Genomic DNA, 20,044 nt, shown 5'->3' with positions numbered 1-20,044 from the left:
CAGCTCGGAGCGGCGCGCGGCGGCAGAGGCGGCGGCGGCGGCGGCCGGGACGGGACGCGGACGGCCCGGGAGCCTGAAGGCCGGGAGCGCGGACAGGGCCGGGCCGGGCGCGCGGGGCCCGACGGCGCCCAGGGAGCGCGCGCCCCGCAGCCCCCGCGCCGCGCCCCTGGGGCATGGGGCGCGCCGCGGCCGCCTGACGCGCGGGGCCTGGGCCGGCCGCCCGTGTCCCCGCGCCGCCGCGCTCGCCTCGCCGGGCGCCGCCGCCTCGTCGCGTCCTCCGGGCTGGAGGCGGGGGGACAGAGCGCGCGCGGCGCCGCGGCCGTTCCCGGGGAGCGGCGTCCCTGGCCGGCGGGCGGCTCGCGCGGTCCCGGAGGAGGACTGGAGATGTCCGGTCTGTGCCGCCTCCTGCTCGCGTACCTGTTCCCGGCCCTCCTGCTTCACGGTGAGTTCCTCCGTCGGCGCCGCGGAACCCGGGCGCAGCCGCTGCTCCCACCCCCACCCCCTGCCCGCCCCCCACCCCCGGGAGGGGGGCTTGCGGGTTCCCCGGCGGCGCCCGGAGCTGGTTTGCGGCTGGAGCTTGCTTTCTGGAAGGTTGCAGAGCTCACACACAGACACCTTTTAGCTCCTGAATGGATTGCTTCAAGTTCGAGGGAAAACTTTTACGCAGCCTGTTGGATTTTCAGAGTCCAGACTGTCATGAAATCGCAGGCTTGGCGATCCCGTCTCCAAAGTGTCACGGCGCCTGCCGGAGGGGCTCTTGATGTGGTCCAGGCTTTTGTGGGTCTGTAAAGCGAAACTGTGGTCGTTTAAGGGGGAAAAGCAGCCCGCGCGGGTTTCTCTGTGGCCTCAGAGAGGACTGGTGCCTCCCGAGGTGTGGCGATGGGGCTCTCTCCCAAGTGGACTGGGTGCAGTTCAAGGAGCAGGGGACACTTTCACGGCCACGGTGTAGTCATTAAAACCAGTCTGCTAAGGTTCTCCGGGACGGGACGCCTCATCTCCCGCATACTCTCGCTGGATGGTTTTGTTTCTGCGCTTCGTGTGCCACATTTTCTCAGGGGCTCCGGTAACCCCTTAGCCGGAGAACTCATCAGCGCTTTCAAAGAGTTCCAGGAATTGCCCTGAGAAAAATAAGGCAGATTTTGTGGTAGGTTGGTGTTGATGCTCGCTGCAGGCGGTGGCAGAACGCACTGTGCTGATTCAGAAATCCAGAGTGAACTTTCCCTAATGGTGGACACCTGACATTTCGGCAGAGCGTCAACGCCGTGGCCTCCACAACCCCTGCAGGGCAGATGAGCACCCTCGAGGACACTCTGGGTTTCTGAGGATCTGCAGCAGGATGGAGCTTCAGAATGCATTGATGCATTGTTGCCAGCACTGAAGACCAAGCTGTGCCCCCCATCCCCCCCCTCCCCCGGCCCCCCCAAGATCTAGGAAGGGAAGAGGGGGAGAATCTAGGGGCTAGAAGTGGCTCTTTTCTTTGTAGTAGGGCTTCAGGGCAGACAGCTCCAGCCCTGCAGCCCTGCTAAGGTGTCTGGTGGGGCCAGACCTGCCTGATTGCCAAGGTGTGTACCCCGAGCCCCAGTGATCCCAGACTTTAAAAGTCAGGATGGAAGGCTTGCAGTTCGAGGGCCGGGGAGAGAAGGTATAATTATAGGGTTGCACTCCTAGGCCCATCTGCTTAGAATTACAGAGCAGTTTTAATCTTTGGCTGAAACATGAAACAAATCAGAGCCAATGAACAGATCAAACAGCAGCTGCCACACACACCAGGGGGGAAAAAAAGGGTGAGAGAGATGAAACAGACAAAATTGTCCCCTTAAAAAAATCTGTTGTAATATCTGTGAGCAAAAATGGCAGTGTGGTCAAATGACTTTTGAAATGAGAAATTACTTGAGAGTTTGGCATAAACAGAATTTTTTCGCATAAGCTCATTGCCTTTTGCACTACCAAAGTGGTCCTCAGATGTGCAGTGCGGACCGTCTCATTCCCAACTTTCTCTCTCTCTTTTCAGAGGTGGGGGTTGTAATTACGGCCCCGCCAGTCCAAGCTGGGATAGTAACTAATAGTTCGTAATAAGAGCCCAAGTATATCCTTAGTGAGTATAGCCCCTAATCTCCAAACTTGAGTCCGTGTTGGCCTGAACGTCTTGGAATGAGCGATTTACCCAGACCCGGTGGTGCTGGGGAGAGAACCTTGTGGTGGGAGGGAGGAAGGAAGGGGCCAGTCTGCACTGTAACCCGAGGAAGGGGGAGGGGGGCAGACCCTGTGCTTGTGTGCACGTGTGTGCCTGTGTGACGAAGAGGATGTAAGATAAAAAAGGAGTTTGCGAAGTTTAATTGGATGACATTGATACCCTGCAAAAAGCTATCCGATTTCAAAGTGAATCTGCAATGGCAAAATTATTAACACTGAAGTTGCTCAAAGATCAACTTAGATCCTGCAGGGAGTGTTGGACCCTAGCACAAAAAATAAACAGATGGAATAGTTGTGCAATGCATGAATCCTTGGGATTTAAGAAGGGCTTGTCATAATTCGTTAGGATAGTGTAAAGCACCAAGAAGGAATGGAGTATGCTCCCTCTCCCCTTTTTCTTCCTGATTCTACCCGATGGAAGTAATTTTAACAGAAAATGGGTGTTAATCAACTTAATCCAGGAGAATGCCTTGATGAATGTGTCCTATTCTATAGTGAGGGGTTTTACAAGCATTTACAAATTTGGCAGTGACAGATGAACTTGATCATATATTTTAATAGTTATGAGTCTGAAGATTACCTGAGATCTCTTTAGAATGGCTTCATGATTTTTTTCCCTCGATACCTAGGCATTTTATTTTGCTAACCATAGGACATTATTTGTCTATTCATGGTAACTATTAGTAGGTAAAAACACATTTTCTAGAGTTATGAGTGTATTTGTGACCAACTTTAATAAATGTAGTTTCAGACATTTATAGATTGTTACACCTGCAAGTCACATTAATGAGATTTAAAAGGGCACAGGGCCTTCATGAAGATTCTGCGTGAGGATGCTGTAGAAACTATGATGTTTGGCCTCCAGTCTTTGTTCAGTTTGTTGGTTACTTTTATTTCAACTCATTGCAAGTCATAAATCACCCCCGGCTCCTATTGGTGAGTAAGTTAGGCTCCAGCTAGACTCGAGCCTGTTGTTTGTTTTTGCTGTTTTGTAAAGCTGTAAATGTAGTGCAAAACTCAAGTTCAAAATTTGATGGAATAAAAGTATACATGTCAGTTTTACTTTCTTCTCCTTCAGCTTCTGAAAACAATTGCATTTCTTAATCCAAAAAAAACCTATTGAATGTCACGGAAGAATGCAGCTGGAAGATGTCCATTATCACTGTTTTCTTTGCTTAGATGAAAAGCCACAAAAATCATTCGGCTCCAGAAACACAGATTAGCATGAGGTATTCCAGAATAAGTGGTGCTTTAATGCGAAGCAAAGTGCTGACTCTCTTTGCTAATGGAAACCTTTGATTTTAAGTTTTGGAACTGATGCTGGGGGAGATGTTCTATTCCCCAGAGCTGTTTACTTGTTCAGAATTCATTGACTTTTTTTGAAAGGTGAAGGTACTTTTGAGCCATTCCCTTTCATTCAAGCATATTCTAGCAAAACTTGAAACACACACACACACACACACACACACACACACACACACACAAAACCTGTAGATTTCCAAATGATACCTTCACCAACAAAATCTAAGGAAACCCTTAACTAGGGTAAGATAGGAATCTTTGAAATACCATTTTTCTGAAGACCGGTTTTGTAACCAAGAAAACATTGTGTTTCCTGCGCCCTTTCCCTGTTGGTCATAAAATGAAATCTTGAAAAGAAATATGACTCATTAGTACATAACAGGGAGCAAGGGTCTTAGATGTTAAATATTCTCTTGTGAAATAAATGGACTTGCTTCAAACATGTGGCCAGGCAGATCTATAATAGCCACATTTATTCTTTTTTCTCCCCAAATGAGAAGAGAATCGAACATTAAGTGGATGATATGACTGTGTAATTATATACTGCTTAGGGACAGACTGATGACAACTTGATGTAATCAATTAAAGTGGAGCATAGAACGTTTAAGACTAGAAACATAAAAAGAGATGTTAGTGATTGTATACATCTGCTGACAGCTAACACAGGAGGACATGTCTTCTGTAGAGTCTCGTGTATGTAGTTGAAGCACAGAACCTGCCACCGTCATCCACGCACAGCTTCTTGCTGTGTTAAGATTTTGTGTGTATAGATCCTTGTTTCCTTCTAATGCGGGAATAGAATTTTTCAGGAAAGTCACATGATAGGTATCTAGGTCAGAGAAATGATACAGTGCCACCCTAAAATCATTAAGAGTATTCTGTTCTGTGGGAGTTGTCCCGTTTCGTTCAGCTAACCACTTGTTCAGGAGGTACGTTTATGAGGTCCTACTCTGGGCCAAGAGGCCCTGCATGCTAGGGACAGGAGCTGTGAGGAGACGCACACTGCCTTTCCTGCAGAGCCCCAAAGAATATCGAAGGGCGAGGAAACAAAAGCAGAGCTGGGAGCGTGGCAGGCTCTAGATGACTGCAGTATTTTCCCTGCTGAGAATCGCCACAAACCACGCCAAACATACACGTACCACGTGCACACCACGCACACACTCCATGCGCACGCACCACACATGCACGCACATGCACACGACCGAGCTGAAGAGTACGGGTGTGGCAGCAGCAGTCAGTTTCAGAGGCAACATGCAAATTTCTCAGTCTGTGGCTCCAGTTCAACCTCAGTGTCTAGCCTGGGGACTGTGGCATTAGAAGAAAAGGACATCGAAAATTACCTCCTTTGCAACGACAGCTGAATGGAGCCAGGAATTTGAAATCTTGACTTTATTATAATATAATATCCTTTAGATAAAAAGGCTTAAAGATTGGCAAAGCAGCTCTTTTAGCTTTTGTCTCAAAAAACAATTTGGGATAAGAGTTTGGTAGGCACAGCTACCCACACGGTCGTAAAATCCAGTTTGTCTGCAATGCGTGCGTGCTTTTATTCCAGCACATGGAAAACTGTGCTGGGGCTTATCTAGCAGAATCCAGGGTAAAGCATACATTTACAGTAATGACTGCTTATATAATTGGGCTGGGCAATTTCATGGCCAAGTAATTACCTTCATTTAATCTAATCAGTCACATTTTATCTGCTTTGGGTTTTTACATATCACACCAGTTCTAACTTGAGAATACTTTCTCATTCTGGTTATCCAAGTAATATATGTCACGTTATTGAAAACAGGAGCATGCGAAATGAGCAAGAAAAGAATTGCTCAAAACCCTCTACCCAGAGACAACCATTGTTAATATTTTCACATTATGCTTATTTAGCTCTTGAAATTTTTTTGAAGCATTCAACCACATATTCTAAAGACTGACCTGATCAAAGATTGGTTCAGCCCCAGTGTGCTGGAAAATTGTTTCCTTCCCCACTAATTTTGCATTTTACGACACATAAAGCAGTTTTTGGAGCTTTTGGTTCTCAATCTAGATAGGTGAAAAACTCTGGAATATATCTAGAAAATTCAAAAATTTTAATATGTTACTGAAAAGTTGACAATTTGGACTTGGGGTATACCTACCTTTCCTTTCATTTATAAACAATGTCCCATGCTTGAGAGAGAACCTCACAGGTAGTAGGCACTCAGCTACTTGGTGAATGAATGAATATTGACTTTGAAAACGCAAGTAGCCCCTGCTTCCTCCCCAAACCCCCACCCTTCACTCTTCTGTTTGGTCCCTGTCCCTGGATTGGCTTGCTTCCTGACAACACCGTGGGTTTAGGAACAAGGTTTGCCATGGATGACTGTAGGAGAGGTACTATATTCATTCCCTCTGAAAACTATGCCAAGAACTGCTTTCTGAATGCATAATCTGGTGAATTCGGTGGTATAAACAGTCACCTGGTCCCATATGCTTTGTATTTAGGGTGTAAATCTCTGTGTAAGTGGTCAACCCTATGCTTCATTTTGGGAAATCTATGGTTTTTTTTATTGATATCATTGAGAGTTATCAGCCTCTGAACAGTAGACTGTTACAATTATGATAGTGGTTAAGGTCATTCTACAGTCATTTTGGATTACTAGTATAGAATGATTTATTCCCTGGGAGTAAATCATTTGTGTGTGTGCATGTGTGCGCACACACACACACACAGGCACACACGTGAATAAACCCTCCAGAGCTCCAGGGTCTCATTTAGTTCTCTAGAAATGGTAATCTGTAGAATTATATCCTAAAACCTTCAGGAATTAATTTTTTTTTCAATAGATGAATAATTTCCTTCCAGAACCTACTTTTTTCCCCCACACTCACTTGAAAGAAGTACGCATTTGTCATCATAATTTTATCTGAGCCCAGGCCAGGGAAACCACCCCCCCCCCCCCCCAATGCTGGAGACCATTTTACGGTGAAGTCATTTTCCTGATTTGGACCTCTGCCGGACAGGGCACGATGCTGTGGAGAGCTTCCAGTTTAGTTGGTGTCGCAGACTGGCAATCTATATAACCCTTCGACTTTAGTTATTATTACCATTACTATAATTTTTACTTTTAAATAGATAAAAGGCACATATTACATGACCCACCCAAAGCTGCCTTTGGGACTGAATTCACAGTCACTTTCTTATTGTAGGGGTGTTGGTTTTTAATCCTTTGAGATGCCCTTTCCCTTGGATTCATTTGCAGCAAAAATCTTAATAAATGAGAACCCAATGAACTAGTCTTCTCAATTAGCCAAAATGTCTAGAATCCTCAGTTAACCAAATTGTTGATGTTACTTGCACCCACATTCCCACACACAGACTTTGTCACTCTTGTCTTATTAAAAAAAATGAGGGAAAAAAAAACTTTCATGGCTTAAACAGAGTTATTACCTGTTCACCCCAGTATCTCTGTATCCAAAGTACCATCCTACAAGGACTGATGTTCCTAGTAATGACCTTGAGCCACTTTGAGAACCTAAATCATCAAAGAAAGACCGTAAATGTCAACTGCGTTCAACACACAATGGCAGAATTTTCAACAACTAGATATTGTGATTAGTCAACACTTCCAGCTACATAGGTAATCCAATTAAGTGGAGGTTTTAAAAAGTTATTATATATAACAAGCGCGTTTAGTATAAATAATAGGAATACTCAGACAGGAACCATTATGATAGTCACCATCCTTGATTACTACACTGCTAAGTACCAGGATGACGGCTTTACACAATTTAAAATTAAAGTAGGACATAGAAATATTTTGCACAAGTTTTATTTCAGATGTAGCGCTAAATTAGTATAGGTTCCTGTTTTCCTTTCTCCCTTCCTCCATTCCCCCCCCCCTTTCCTTTCTTTGACTATAACTTCTCATATACCTTCTCTACAACACGCAAGAGATGGCCAGTACAAAAAACTCCCAAGACTACAAGAGATTTACTGCTATTTGTCCAGAGTGGTTCCCTTCTCATTTATTCAGGCAAAAATGATACACTGAACCAGACGATACACTGACCCATTGTAGAAGCTTCATAATGGATCTTCCTCTTTCCTATCTGTTTCCCATCCCTCCGAAAATGGGAAAAGTAATCTTCCCCAATTGGAATTCTTATTGTGCTGTGACATAGCTTAAAGTGTTTTGATGGTTTCTCTTCACCTTTCCAGTGAAATGCACACTCAATATGGCCGTGACACTCTTGATCACGGCCCTGCCTCTCTGCTCTTCTGTCATGGGCCGCCCTGTGGTCCCCCCTCCCTGAGTCTATCCCCAGTTCCTCCTATGTGATCCCCTCCTGTCTCTTTATGTTTGGATATGCTGCACACTCTGCCTAGACCACTTTGGTTCAGTGTTTGAGACATGGCTGCCCCTCCATGAACCCTCCAAGGATGAATGTCGAGCCTGCTCTCTCTGTCCTTATGAGGCCCTCTACAAGCCCACTCGGGGTCTGGTTTCTGGCCCAACTGAGACTCCCTCAGGGCATAATGTGTGTAGCTTCGGTGCCTAGAACAGAGTCTGGCCCTTCAGAACCATTCTGATGGTTTCTCATTCTGATGAATGAGTTACTAGTTTCAGTCCCAAATTGGAGTTGACATACTCTGAGCGATACAATGAACAAAGGGGTCCCTGGGTTAGTAAGGCTGGTCTCCTTGGAGGGCACACCATGGCTGAAACAGAGGAGGAAGTCTTGGGGGATAAGGAGAGCTATTATACCTGACCTCTATTGCAGCTAGACTTGGTGCTTCAAATGGCCTTTTAATTCTAAGCCAATTAATAGAAGTAGCACTCATGAGAAGGCCTCCCAGAGTTTCCACACCAGACAAAACGAGTAAACATTGGAGACCACTGTTGGCAGTTGACTGCAGACCAAAGAGTTTCTCCTACCGTACAGCAGGTCCTACTTTCACGTGACCCATTTTTTTTTTTAATGTTTATTTATTTTTGAGACAGAGAGAGACAGAGCATGAATGAGGGAGGGGCAGAGAGAGAGGGAGACCCAGAATCTGAAGCAGGCTCCAGGCTCTGAGCTGTCAGCACAGAGCCCGACACGGGGCTCGAACCCACAGAATGTGAGATCATGACCTGAGCCAAAGTCGGATGCTTAACCGACTGAGCCACCCAGGCGCCCCTCACGTGACCCATTTAATTTTGCTCCTTCGTGGTAACCAAGGTGGTGGGTACTTCAAAGGGCAAAGATAGAAAGGGAACAAATCCCATTTTTTCTACGCTAAAAGTATAGCATCAGCCACGAGTGCAAACCCTAACTCACTGTGTGCTGAGGAGCTGTGCTAACTGGAGAGTTCTTCTCCATCTGGCTGCTCACACTACCACTCTCCTCCCCTGACAGCCTTGCTGGGTCTGTGAGCTTTACTCGTTGTCTGATGAGAGCGATGGCCAAGTGGAGATATGTCTCTAGAAACCCAAGTGATGTAATGATCTTTTGCCTGCTTTCAAATGGTTTGTGTGTTGGCGGTTCTGGGGTTTTATTTCTTCCACCCTCGGTTAGAAAGCATCACGGTAGGCTCCCTTCCTGTGTGACTGGCCTTATGAACGATCCATGCAAATCCTGACCACCACTCCCTCTTCCTCTGCCTTTGAACTCCCAGCTTCCTTCCCAGAGCCCTCCTTCATCATCTCCACCCTTGTTCTTTGACATCCAGGCCAATGAGTCCTTAAGAGCCTCGAGGTCAGAAAAACTTATCTTCATTCTTGGTCATGCTTCCAGCTCCTGAAATATACAAAGTAACAGTGAATAGGCATTTGTTAAACTGAGTAGAACTCGTCAACAACCACAGAGCCCGGTGCTTTGGGTCCCACCTTCTTCTGCATCAGGGTCACCAGTTAACTTTGCCGGGGAGCCCCGTGTCATTCTCAGAGCCCAGAGGGGCCTAGCTCTGGATGACTTTTCCCATTATTTTAGCTGTCCTATTAGTTAGAATGGACTTTTTGAGGGCAGTCTAAGAGCCTAATCGTTATTTAAAATAATAACACATTTAATGAGAACTATGTGCCTGTGCTAAGGAAGACAGTCTCAGATAATCCTGAGACCAGCCCTAAGAGATGGGTAGTGTTATCCCCTTTTTACAGATGAGTACACAGAAGCTTGGCGAGGTTAAGTCATTTGTTTAAGGTCACAGTGCTAATGGTGTGTTTCATCAATTGTAAGAAACACATTTTCTTCCCATTTTAAGATCTCTGCAGTGGATATGCATCTTATGGTCGATGGGGGTTCTAGTCCCTGTTAGCCTGCCGGGAGCAGTTCAGGGGGTGATACGGCCTTTGCCTCTGTGAACCTGGACATAGTAGCACACACTGTCATCCCATCGCTTCCCTTGTGTGTGTCCTTGCGACTCCATGTCTATGGATTAGTTGCAGACAGGTTGGTTTTGAAAGTAGAGTAAACGTTTGAGCCCGCATGCTTGGTTGCTTTCTCCGTAACTTACTGATAAATTACACTCTTTGTGCTGAAAAGAAAAACCACTGTGAAAATTGGAGTGGTCTCATAATAGAGCAGCAGAGCGTTAGTGTGACATCAATGAGGCAAATACTTATCACTGGAAGAATAACTGCAATTCTATATTTTCTCATGTTAGCAGTGATCAATTACCTGGAAAGGAAGATACCCACAAAACGGTGTGGCTGTGTTTGTTGTTTTGCTGTTGAGATCCTTGCAAAGCAAACATATTGCCTGTCACGTGTGAAGCATTGCAGCCAGAGGCAAGAGACATTGTCAAATCTCTTGGAACAGATAAAAGCAATGTCAGAGTAGCAAGTGCTACTCTGATTCAGGGTATCTCGGGACTGTAGTTCAGGCATTGTGTCCTCATTTAAATGCAAGTGTTTTGTCACTAGTAGTAAAATAATGATGCATCTTAACAATCCTTGACATCTTAGATTCAGAGAAATCCTTTAAGTGGCAGATCCAGTTTCAAACTCACGCAGCCTAGCTCCAGATATTTCGCCCATACCCACTATCCTCCCGGCTTTCATCATCTTTATAGGAAAACAGTTGCGGGGTATAAAGGGGCTTACAAATCGAATTTTAGAACATAGCTTGGTTGATAGCGAGCTGATGGTTCTTTACTAAATGCTTAGTGTCGCATTTAAAGCAGAGCCTTCCCCAACTCCCACTGCTTTGTAACTTGAATTAACATTGTAATTGATCACACAGTCCATTGACCTACCAGAGACAGCAAGCTGTACTGTCTTTCATTTCTTGATTGCCTAACAGGGAATCCAGGAAATGCTTCCCATCATCAGGATAATTACAACTCTTGGGATTGGTGGGAGGTATAGTCCATAGTACCCCCTCTCCCTCCTCTAGTTCAAAGCCAACTGACAGATCAACAGAGGTCTCAGACAGATGAAGACATGAAAACATGAGGATTGTGATAAAAATCAGAAGATACCATATAGATGATGGCCAGGATAGGATTGCTAACAGTTCACCCCTGAAGTTTTCAGACTTTCCACCTGGCCTAGTGCCACAGTCAAACATCGGAAGGGGTGGGGTCCTTACTACGTGGCGAGTGTGGGAGCTGATCAAGATACACTAGCAGTTGACTCTTGAACAACACAGGTTTGAACTGAGTGGGTCCACTTACATGTGGACTATTTTTTTTTTCAATAAAGACACTACAGTGCTATAAATTTATTTTCTCTTATGATTTTCTTGATAACATTTTATTTTCTCTAGATTACCTTATTGTAAGAATACAGTACATAAAACATATAACATGTTGTTCAAGGGTGAACTATATTTTGAAAACAGGCCAGTTTGTCAAAGAAAGAGAAAAGTGGCGTGGTCACACACACTTGTTTCCTTCTCCATCCTGCACCGGGCTTCACTGGGGAAGGGTGAATGAGGGAGGCAGAAAGGGCACCGAGAAATGCCACTCTTCCTTCCTCCCTGGAAGCAGGGGCCACGGGAAAGAAGGTCCTCATGGAACAGCTACGAGCATCGACACCGCCCAACGTGGATTTCGGATTTGAGTGTTTCTCTCATTCTGGCTGGGGTCCCAATCACCTGGCTGGGGTCCCAATCACCTGGCTGGGCGACACGGGGCTGGTGGTGAGGTTGTATGCCATTTGAACACAGCACCATCATCTCGTTTTAGAATCTTTTTTCACACTTGTCATTTAGTTGAATTGTACCCATAGGTGTCTCTGCCTCGTTCCCTGTTCGCTTCATTTAAGATACATAAGAATAATCCCTGCTCTAGCCCACGGCCAGCATGTTGCTCAGAGGAAAGCCCCAGACTTCCCACGTGGAGACTGCTGTCTTCTCAGTACCAAGGACTTTCCACAAAGGATTCGTTCAGCCCTCTGAATCATGGCAAATATCTGAAAATCTGAATATTTTACAAATATCTGAATGTTATCAACCTGTGGGTCTGAGTTTTCCCAGTAGATTTCATCATGTTGCTGTAAGTCACCATATTCTGGGTCTAACGTTTCATTTTTAAATTAAATTAAATTTTCTCTTGTAAGCCATGGTTTCTCTATGAAGTTATTAAGGTGTTGATTAAAAAATATATGATTGCCCCCTCATAGGTAGCATTCTAACAGATGCATTTTATTTATTTCGTGTATATTTCTATTTTGTTTTTATACATTTGTCTAACTGGTGTTTTGCGGGGGGGGGGGGGGTTGCTAACAAGGTGCTGAGTACTTAGTAGGTCCACGATGAGGTCGTATTAATGTGTTAATTACTTCAGGAGTGAATCTCAAAACAATGGGTTTTCAGATTATAACTTCATTTGCCAGCTTGGCTTTATTCTGAACGTGGGGCTGGTGGCTATTTTGCATGGTTAAGTGTCCGGCAACATAAACCACTTATACTGAAGACAAACTTAGTCCTAATATCCCTTTACCCGTGGGAAATAAAAATGTACAGCCTTCTTGTAGTTATTCCTATTAGAACCCTGCATTGTCACCGACTTTGTGGGTGTGAAGAGTTGGAGTGGGAATGTAACTGGGGGAAAGCGTCCCACACTTCCCCAGTGTCGGGCGGGTAATATGACTTATACCCTACTGATGGGCAGCCCGTGGAGGGTGTCCGTCCAGAGACAGAGCCAGAGGATGGAAGGCTTGGTGGGAACAGCTGGGAGCCAAGCCAGGGAGCACATGTCAGATGGGAGTCCATCCGAGTTGTTCCTGGGCCTTTCTCCCCTCCATCACAATTCCCTTTCCCTTTCCACTGAGGCTGATCTCCACACTCTTCCCCCTCCTCCCCTAAATGTGTCCCTGCACGACCCCTTTCTTACTCCTCCCTTGGGACATATTCCTTTCTCTCTTCAGTCCCTGTTACGTTCATTTGCCTGCACGGTAAGCTGCTCGTTTGGATGCACGACCTTATTTGCTGCTTCACAGATGCACGGATTTGAGCTCAGGCTTTGCCAGGAACTAGCCAAGAGACCTCCCGCGAGTCTGTGTTGTCTCCATGGGCCTCGGCTTTCCCACCTGGGAAACGGTCTCCAGGGACACCTCTGCCTTTGAGATGTGAACTCCACGAGAACAGAGACAGTGATAAGCATGGCGGGGTAGGAGTGCGTTTCCCACTTGCAGTGATTTCCGGCCAAGGAGCAGTTCCTCAGCCTGACTCCCTCCTGTCTGCTGCAAGCTCTCCTTTCAGCGAACTTCCACTTTTCTCTTTCAGGGCTGGGAGAGGGTTCTGCCCTCCTTCATCCTGACAGCAGGTCCCATCCCAGATCCTTAGAGAAAAGTGCCTGGAGGGCTTTCAAGGAATCACAGTGCCATCACATGCTCAAACATCTCCACAATGGCGCCAGGATCACTGTGCAGATGCCACCAGCGATCGAGGGCCACTGGGTGTCCACTGGGTAAGAGGGCCAGGGCTGGACCGGGCCAGGGAGGGACCAGAGAGCACAACGTCTTTGGAAGGCCTTTCTTAGGGTTTCTCAGATGCACAGAGACTCTCTCCTATCTGCAATGGTGTAGGTGTTATCTAAGTTCTAACTAAAAGCCAAGCAACACTTTGAAACTCTGGTTGGTAAAGAAACAGAGCTAAGTACTGTAGAAATCTTAGCTAAAGCAGAGATGTACCACTGTTAACCAAGGGGTGTGAGTGAATGGGTCCTTGTTTACCGAAGTCTGTGGGACCACTCGTGTATGAAAAGAAACCATTAGCAAGTGAAATTAGGAGTCTGTGTTTCACCAACCCTGAAACATGACTTGCAAGGTTCTGATGGTCTAAATATTCTAGCCATATTCTGGTAACTTAATACACGGCTTCAGGGTTCTAAGAGTACGTGAAAAAGTACTCAGGCTACCTCTACTAGCCAGGGCGTATATCTTGGACTCTTTTCCAGGTTGCAGAGCTGAGATTTATCCCAGTTTGAGCTCTGGCTTATCTTCCATTAGAGCTTTTAAAAATAGCCTAGAGGCAGACCTGCAGTTTTTCCCCTACCCATTAAATTGTTGAGAATTAACAAGGCTCACTCTGGGATCTAATCACTTCTCCCTTGCAGCCTCCAGGTACCTTGGGGAGGGATCAAATGCACACAGAGAAGACAAAAAAGGAATTTTATAAGATGATGAAGACCCAGAGGTTTTATTTTTTTCTAAAGGTGGGGTTTCTTAAAATAAGGAGATGGTAAATATTTGCACAGCCTGAATGCGATGTGCTTTTAATAATTTATCATTTTATTCAAAAAAATATTTATTGATTGCATAACTATTTACTGTGTGCCAAGTACTGTTCTAGATTTTGTGTACATAGCAGTGAACAAAACAAGACATGGTCCCCGTCTTCAGGAATTTTTCAAATAAACATACAAAGAAGTGCTATGAAGAGGGAAAAAAACAACAGGTGCTAAAGGGGAATACCAGGGACCTTATTTTAGGATGGGGGTGGGGTCAGGAAAGGCTACCGAAGGAGAGGACACTTGAGCTGGGATGTTGTTAGCTGTGCAAAGACCCGGGGAAGAGCTTTCCATCTGGAAGAACTAGCAAAGGCTGGGTTGGAGAAACAACTGACCCAGAATCCTTGTAGCTGAGGTGCAGTAAACCTGGGTGTCTGATCTGGGGAGAACAGCTCCAGAGGAGGCTCCTGAGGCGGGCAAGGCCAGCCACAGCACGTCTGTCCGAACTGGACTTACCATCCAAGAGGAGAACTGGAAGGTCTTTGACGAGTTTGCAGCAAAGACCATGCTTTCATACGGGCACCCTGGCTGAGTGGTAGAAAAGTGATGTGAGGGTGACCAATTAAAAGACGCAGCAGGTGCATCTAGCGGTGAGGAGGCCTAGGTGAGGGAGGTGGTGGGTCCGTGGAGTGTGGAGGACTTGAGATGCTCAGAGCGCCGAGCTCTGGGGCCCCCCGAGGCACACCACCACCAGTGCCCAGATGAGCAGTTAAACTGCATTAACCACTCACGCCAAAGGGAGCCTCCTTCCTAGGGGGGAGGAGCCTTACGACTGTCTCCTTCCAAGCCTTCTCTGCAGACTCTGCCGAGTTCCTCTGAGTGCCTTCTGTGCATGCACCCTCATCGGACGTTCACTGACTGCCCTCCCCAGAGGGAGGTGCCCGCTTGGAGTAATGTTTACCTCTCTCCAGTGTGTGAGCTGAAAAAAAGGAAATGTTAGCAATTTTGAGAAGCACGGGCCTTTGAGATTTCAGCCCCACTGCTTGATTTAGCGATGCTGGATCTGCTCAAACCAAAATTATTATAAATAATATATAGTAAATACTATAGATATAACATGATATATGATATATTGTGTATCACATTGAGTTCTGATATTACATTGTGTGCATATATATATATGAAAAAATATGTGTGTGTATACATATATATATATATACATATACATATTACAGATTGGAGCAGATTTATAAGGTCAAAACTGATGACATGTAAAGCATGATATAACTGAGAGTGGGATCTAGCAGAGGGTTACAGAGGACGGAGTCTTTGGCTCTTTGGCCGATGTGTTGAAGAAACCCTCCAGCATTTCTCTGGTGCGGGCTGTGCTGCAGAGACAGGAACTGGCCACAGGTACAGCGGTGATCAGTTCCTGTGAGCCATTTGTGCCCTGTAGACCTCGTCCAAGTATTTCTGGCCTAGGAATCCAGCATTTATCTAAAGCCACAGCATAAAACCATTTTATCATTGTCATTTTGTCAGCACAGACGAAAGGAACCCTTATATCTGTTGTTATGTTAGCTTTGCTTTTTCACTAATGGACCCTTTGTTTTTCCAGGAGAGGGAAAATTAATTTTCACTAGATGGGAGGGTGAATGTGCAAGTGCCTCTAAGTGACTTCTCCCCAGACTGGATTCCATTTCAGGATGACAGACATCCAGCACCTGCCTGCTCTAGACAAGGTCCATAAAAGGGAATTGTTCAGGAAATCAACTATTTTTGCACTAGCATAAGGATACTTCCTTCATAGGCCGGCACTATACTCTTCCCTCGTCCCACCAGAAAGGAAGACACTTGTCTGCAGTCAGGCCCCCAGGTGGAAGTGAGGCTGGCAGGATTGGGCTCTCCTGGCTTGTTCATGAAATGAATGAAAGAATGTGGTGTAGAGAGATTAGGAACACAGACCTGCAGCCAGACTGCCTGGATTCCTGGTCTGCTCCTGCTCCTGGCTGGTTTTGGAGCCTGGGGCACATTCCCTAATCTCTTGTGCCTTGGTTTCTCCAGCTGTAAAATGGAAACAGTACTACTTTACTCAGAGGTTGTTGTGAGAATTCAATGAATTGGTGTCTCTGAAGGCAGAGAGTAATGTCCGGCCGAGTAAACGTTTGTTATCATGACCATGATTTCTTGACAGGGTAACGAATCTGTTCCGCATGCCTTTGGGTTTTAAAATGCCTTCCTTCCCCTTTTCTCCTCCAGCTGTGAAGTGAGGTCGGGCCCAGAGTTCATCACAAGGTCCTACAGATTCTACCACAACAACACCTTCAAGGCCTACCAGTTCTATTATGGCGGCAACAGGTGCACGAGCCCCACCTACACCCTCGTCATCCGGGGCAAGGTCCGCCTGCGCCAGGCCTCCTGGATCATCCGCGGGGGCACTGAGGCTGACTACCAGCTGCACAATGTGCAGGTCGTCTGCCACACGGAGGCCGTCGCCGAGAGGCTCAGCCAGCTGGTGAACCGCACGTGCCCCGGCTTCGTGCCCGCCGGGGGCCCCTGGGTGCAGGACGTGCCCTACGACCTGTGGCGAGAAGAGAATGGCTGCGAGTGCACCAAGGCCGTGAACTTCGCCATGCACGAGCTGCAGCTCATCCGCGTGGAGAAGCAGTACCTCCAGCACAACCTGGACCGCCTGGTGGAGGAGCTCTTCCTCGGGGACATCCACACCGACGCCTCGCAGAGGATGTTCTATCGGCCGTCCAGTTACCAGCCCCCGCTGCAGAATGCCAAGGTACCCTGCAGCTGACCGCCCTCCCGGCCTGCGGGCTGTTTGTTCTTTATTAAGTAAGATGAGTGGCCCGCAGGGAGACGTGTCAGTGGGGCCCAAAGAGCCCCATGAGAGGAAGCACCCGGCGTCATGGGGGAGATGTGGAGGGCTGCACGGGGAGGCACGCGCAGCAGAAGCAGGAGGCCTGGCTGGGCCACCACCTTGCTCTGCGGCCAGGGGCTGTGGTAGCAGGGTTGTTGGTGTGCTAGGGGTTCCTGGGGTGGTTATTCTAGAAGATTCATAAGGCTCTGTTTAGCTCTAACCCTCCAGGAATATCTTCTTTGATTCTAAGAGGAAAGCATAAAGGGAATTCGAAGATGTTATAACCACACTTGGGAGAGACAACGACAGCAATGATCCCAGCCCTGGAGGAGGCGGAGGGGTGCCTGAGGAAAAGCGACAGGGCTCTTGTAAGGCTGTGGTCTTACACCCACCCACGTTACTGCTGTCAGTCTTCACAACGACCCCTTGAGGCAGATGTCGCCAGCCTATTGGGCTGAAGGGAGAGGCAGCAGAGATTCAAGGGGTTGTCTTTTGCCCCAGGTCATCCAGTTAGGGAGGTTCTGCACTGGAACTTGAACCCAGCCCTCTTTCTCCAGACCCCACATTCTTTCCATTCGACTAAGTGAAATGTAAAGTCACTGTAATCACCAGGGAGGACGGAGGGGGGCAGGAAACAATTAAAACCTTATAATGTTCTTTTCTTGAATGATAGTCCAGTAATTATATTTGGAATTCACAAAGCATTTCCTTCCCATGGGCTCAGAATCCGTGTCAGCCTGTAACATGATCGTTTCCACCGCAGAAGTTGGGGAGGCTCTAGACAGGGAGGGGGTGCGGAGAGGGTGCCAGGGGAGATTTCTCCAGTGCTCCCCTGCATCAGATTGGCTTCTGTGGAATCTTCTCTAGAACAATGATTTTCTAAATGAGGGGCCCCATTTGACTTCTGTTTGACAGTTTACTCATTATTTTTCATCTTTTTTTTTTTTTCTTAGTCCTTTGAGTTCATTTATGACTGGTAGAGATATCCCAGAGTACTTTCCCTGCCAAAGACCACTTGGTGTTATCTTCTATTTATCTGTGTTATTGTGAGCTCCTGTAATGAAAGTCGCCTTTATTATAATTGTGGGAAATCTGCTGAGGAAGCCCACTTGGCGGAGGCTGCTTCCTCTAGATGCGTCTCACCAGGGACTGTCCCCACGTGTGAGGTGAAGCCAGACGGAGGGCCCAGGGCCCCAGACCCAGCGTTCCCTGGGCTCACAGCTTGACTGTGTCCTGCCATAAGGTGCCAGATGCACTGAGGAGGAAGAAGTGAGTTAGGGCAGTGAGGGAGAGGGTGGCCTTTCCTGCCTGCCTTCGTCCCAGTATCTGCCTGGGATCCCCCAGCACCCCTCAGGATGGGGGAGGAGCTGAGAAGCTGAAGCTCCACCCAAATGCACATCACACAAAGGCATCCAGAGGACAGTGGCACCGGGGCACGGGTGCGGTTTCTGGGGAGATTTTTAGGAGTCACAGGCTCCCAGTACCATCGTGGGACCCTTCCAGGCGGAAGTGTCATCCAGAGGCGGTGCTGAATGCTGCTGCTAAACAGCACCTCCCTCCTTTTTATTTTTAATGTTTGTTTAGTTTGAGAGAGAGAGCATGTGAGTGGGGTGGCCAGAGAGAGAGAGGGGAAGAGAGAGTCCCAGGCAGGCTCCATGCTGGCAGCACAGAGCCCAATGTGGGGCTCGAACTCTCAAACCGTGAGATCATTACCTGAGGTGAAGTCAAGAGTCGGACGTTTAACCAACTGAGCCACCGGCTGCCCTGTGAGTAGAACTGCTCTTGATATCTCCGGTGTGAAAGAGCAGCAGGGAAAGGAGCTTTCCTCCAAACGTTTGGCTTTCCTTGAGTACAATCTAGCCAACTCTTCAACTGTCTATGGTAATGAGAGGTAAGAATGTCATGAATCAAAATGGCCCACAGATAATGGCCCACAGATAATCCAGACGTTATGCAAGCCAAGAGCGCCAACCGGGTCCCACTCTGAAGCTTTATGAAGACCTGCTATGCACAGAGAGTCCTTTTCGTGGCCTGCTCACCCACCAGCAGAGACACTGCTCAACAACAGACAGCCAAGAGGCAGGAGCATTGAGGCAGGGAACTGAATATGGAGGAGGGAGTCCGAGGGAGGAGGCTGAATTGCTGCAGGAAGAGGCAGGTGCAGCCCTGGAGCTGCCCGAGCTGGAGTCTGGTTGCTCTGCTGTCTGCACCTGACCTTGGGCTGATAGCTTGCACACATTCAGGTTCGGATTCCTTTCCCTCAGCTTCAGATGCCTATGGAGGCTCTTTTTAGGACTGAAAAGAAAAACAGATTTAACCATAACACCTTTCTCTTCTTACCTCTACGCCCTCACTCTGAATTCATTGTGGTACTTGTGGCATGCCTCATCAGGAGGCCGGACAGGTAAAATCAGTATTCCTAAGACTTGCAGCTCTGGAAGATTCTCTCCCACTCCTTCCCAGACCTGTAGGAGGGATTTCTCATGCTGTCAGTCGACTCACTGAACAGAGCCTGTCTGTTGGGAGGGCAAAGGCACACACTTGTGGTTCCTGGAGGAAAAATGTCTTGACTGTGAGTTATTACCATTGGCACAGGGACTAGGGATGACAGTTGTAAGGCTGACCTTAGGATTTTTGTAAACAAAAAAGTGGGCGACATGCTTTTTTTTTTTTTTTTTTCTTTTTAACACTGTCTGGATAAATTGATGAGAATATGGACTTTGGAGGTGGTAGCCAATCCTGGACTCCTCTTCTGTGTCCATCAGCTGCGGGGTGTTGGTTGTGTCATCTGACCTTCTGAAGCCTTAATTTTTCTTCTATAAAGTAGTAAGACTATAAGAATCGATTGGATCGGTGTGCAGAATGCCTGCCATCTGGAAAGGGCCCTCCACCAATGCTCCTTTCTCCCCACTCCTGGAGTAGGTAGCCCTTCTGGGCAGGTGTCTCCTAGAGGGATGACATTGACCACGGGCCTCCAGGTGTTTGATGATGACTCACTATGAAGCATCTCCTTCCATTTTCTGCTCCCTCCCCTGCTAAGGCAATTG

General features: G+C 47.2%; 1 protein-coding gene across 2 annotated transcripts in view; it reads left to right on the top strand.

The window, feature by feature from the left end:
* The first annotated feature begins 288 nt into the window (after window positions 1–288).
* APCDD1 (APC down-regulated 1) overlaps window positions 289–20,044 on the top strand; it is a 32,823-nt gene continuing 13,067 nt past the window's right edge. The window contains exons 1-3 of one of the 2 annotated variants that reach the window (XM_042963209.1): window positions 289–442; window positions 13,183–13,366; window positions 16,388–16,919. In XM_042963209.1, coding sequence (XP_042819143.1) covers window positions 385–442; window positions 13,183–13,366; window positions 16,388–16,919 — 774 coding nt within the window. In that variant the 5' untranslated portion in view covers window positions 289–384. The remainder of the gene's footprint in view (window positions 443–13,182; window positions 13,367–16,387; window positions 16,920–20,044) is intronic. The other variant, XM_042963210.1, reaches the window with a different exon arrangement.

The sequence above is a fragment of the Panthera tigris genome, chromosome D3 (assembly GCF_018350195.1).
Source record: "Panthera tigris isolate Pti1 chromosome D3, P.tigris_Pti1_mat1.1, whole genome shotgun sequence".
Classification (NCBI taxonomy): domain Eukaryota; kingdom Metazoa; phylum Chordata; class Mammalia; order Carnivora; family Felidae; genus Panthera; species Panthera tigris.
Note: the sequence above shows the minus strand (reverse complement) of the source record. Positions and strands in the feature narration are given on the sequence as shown.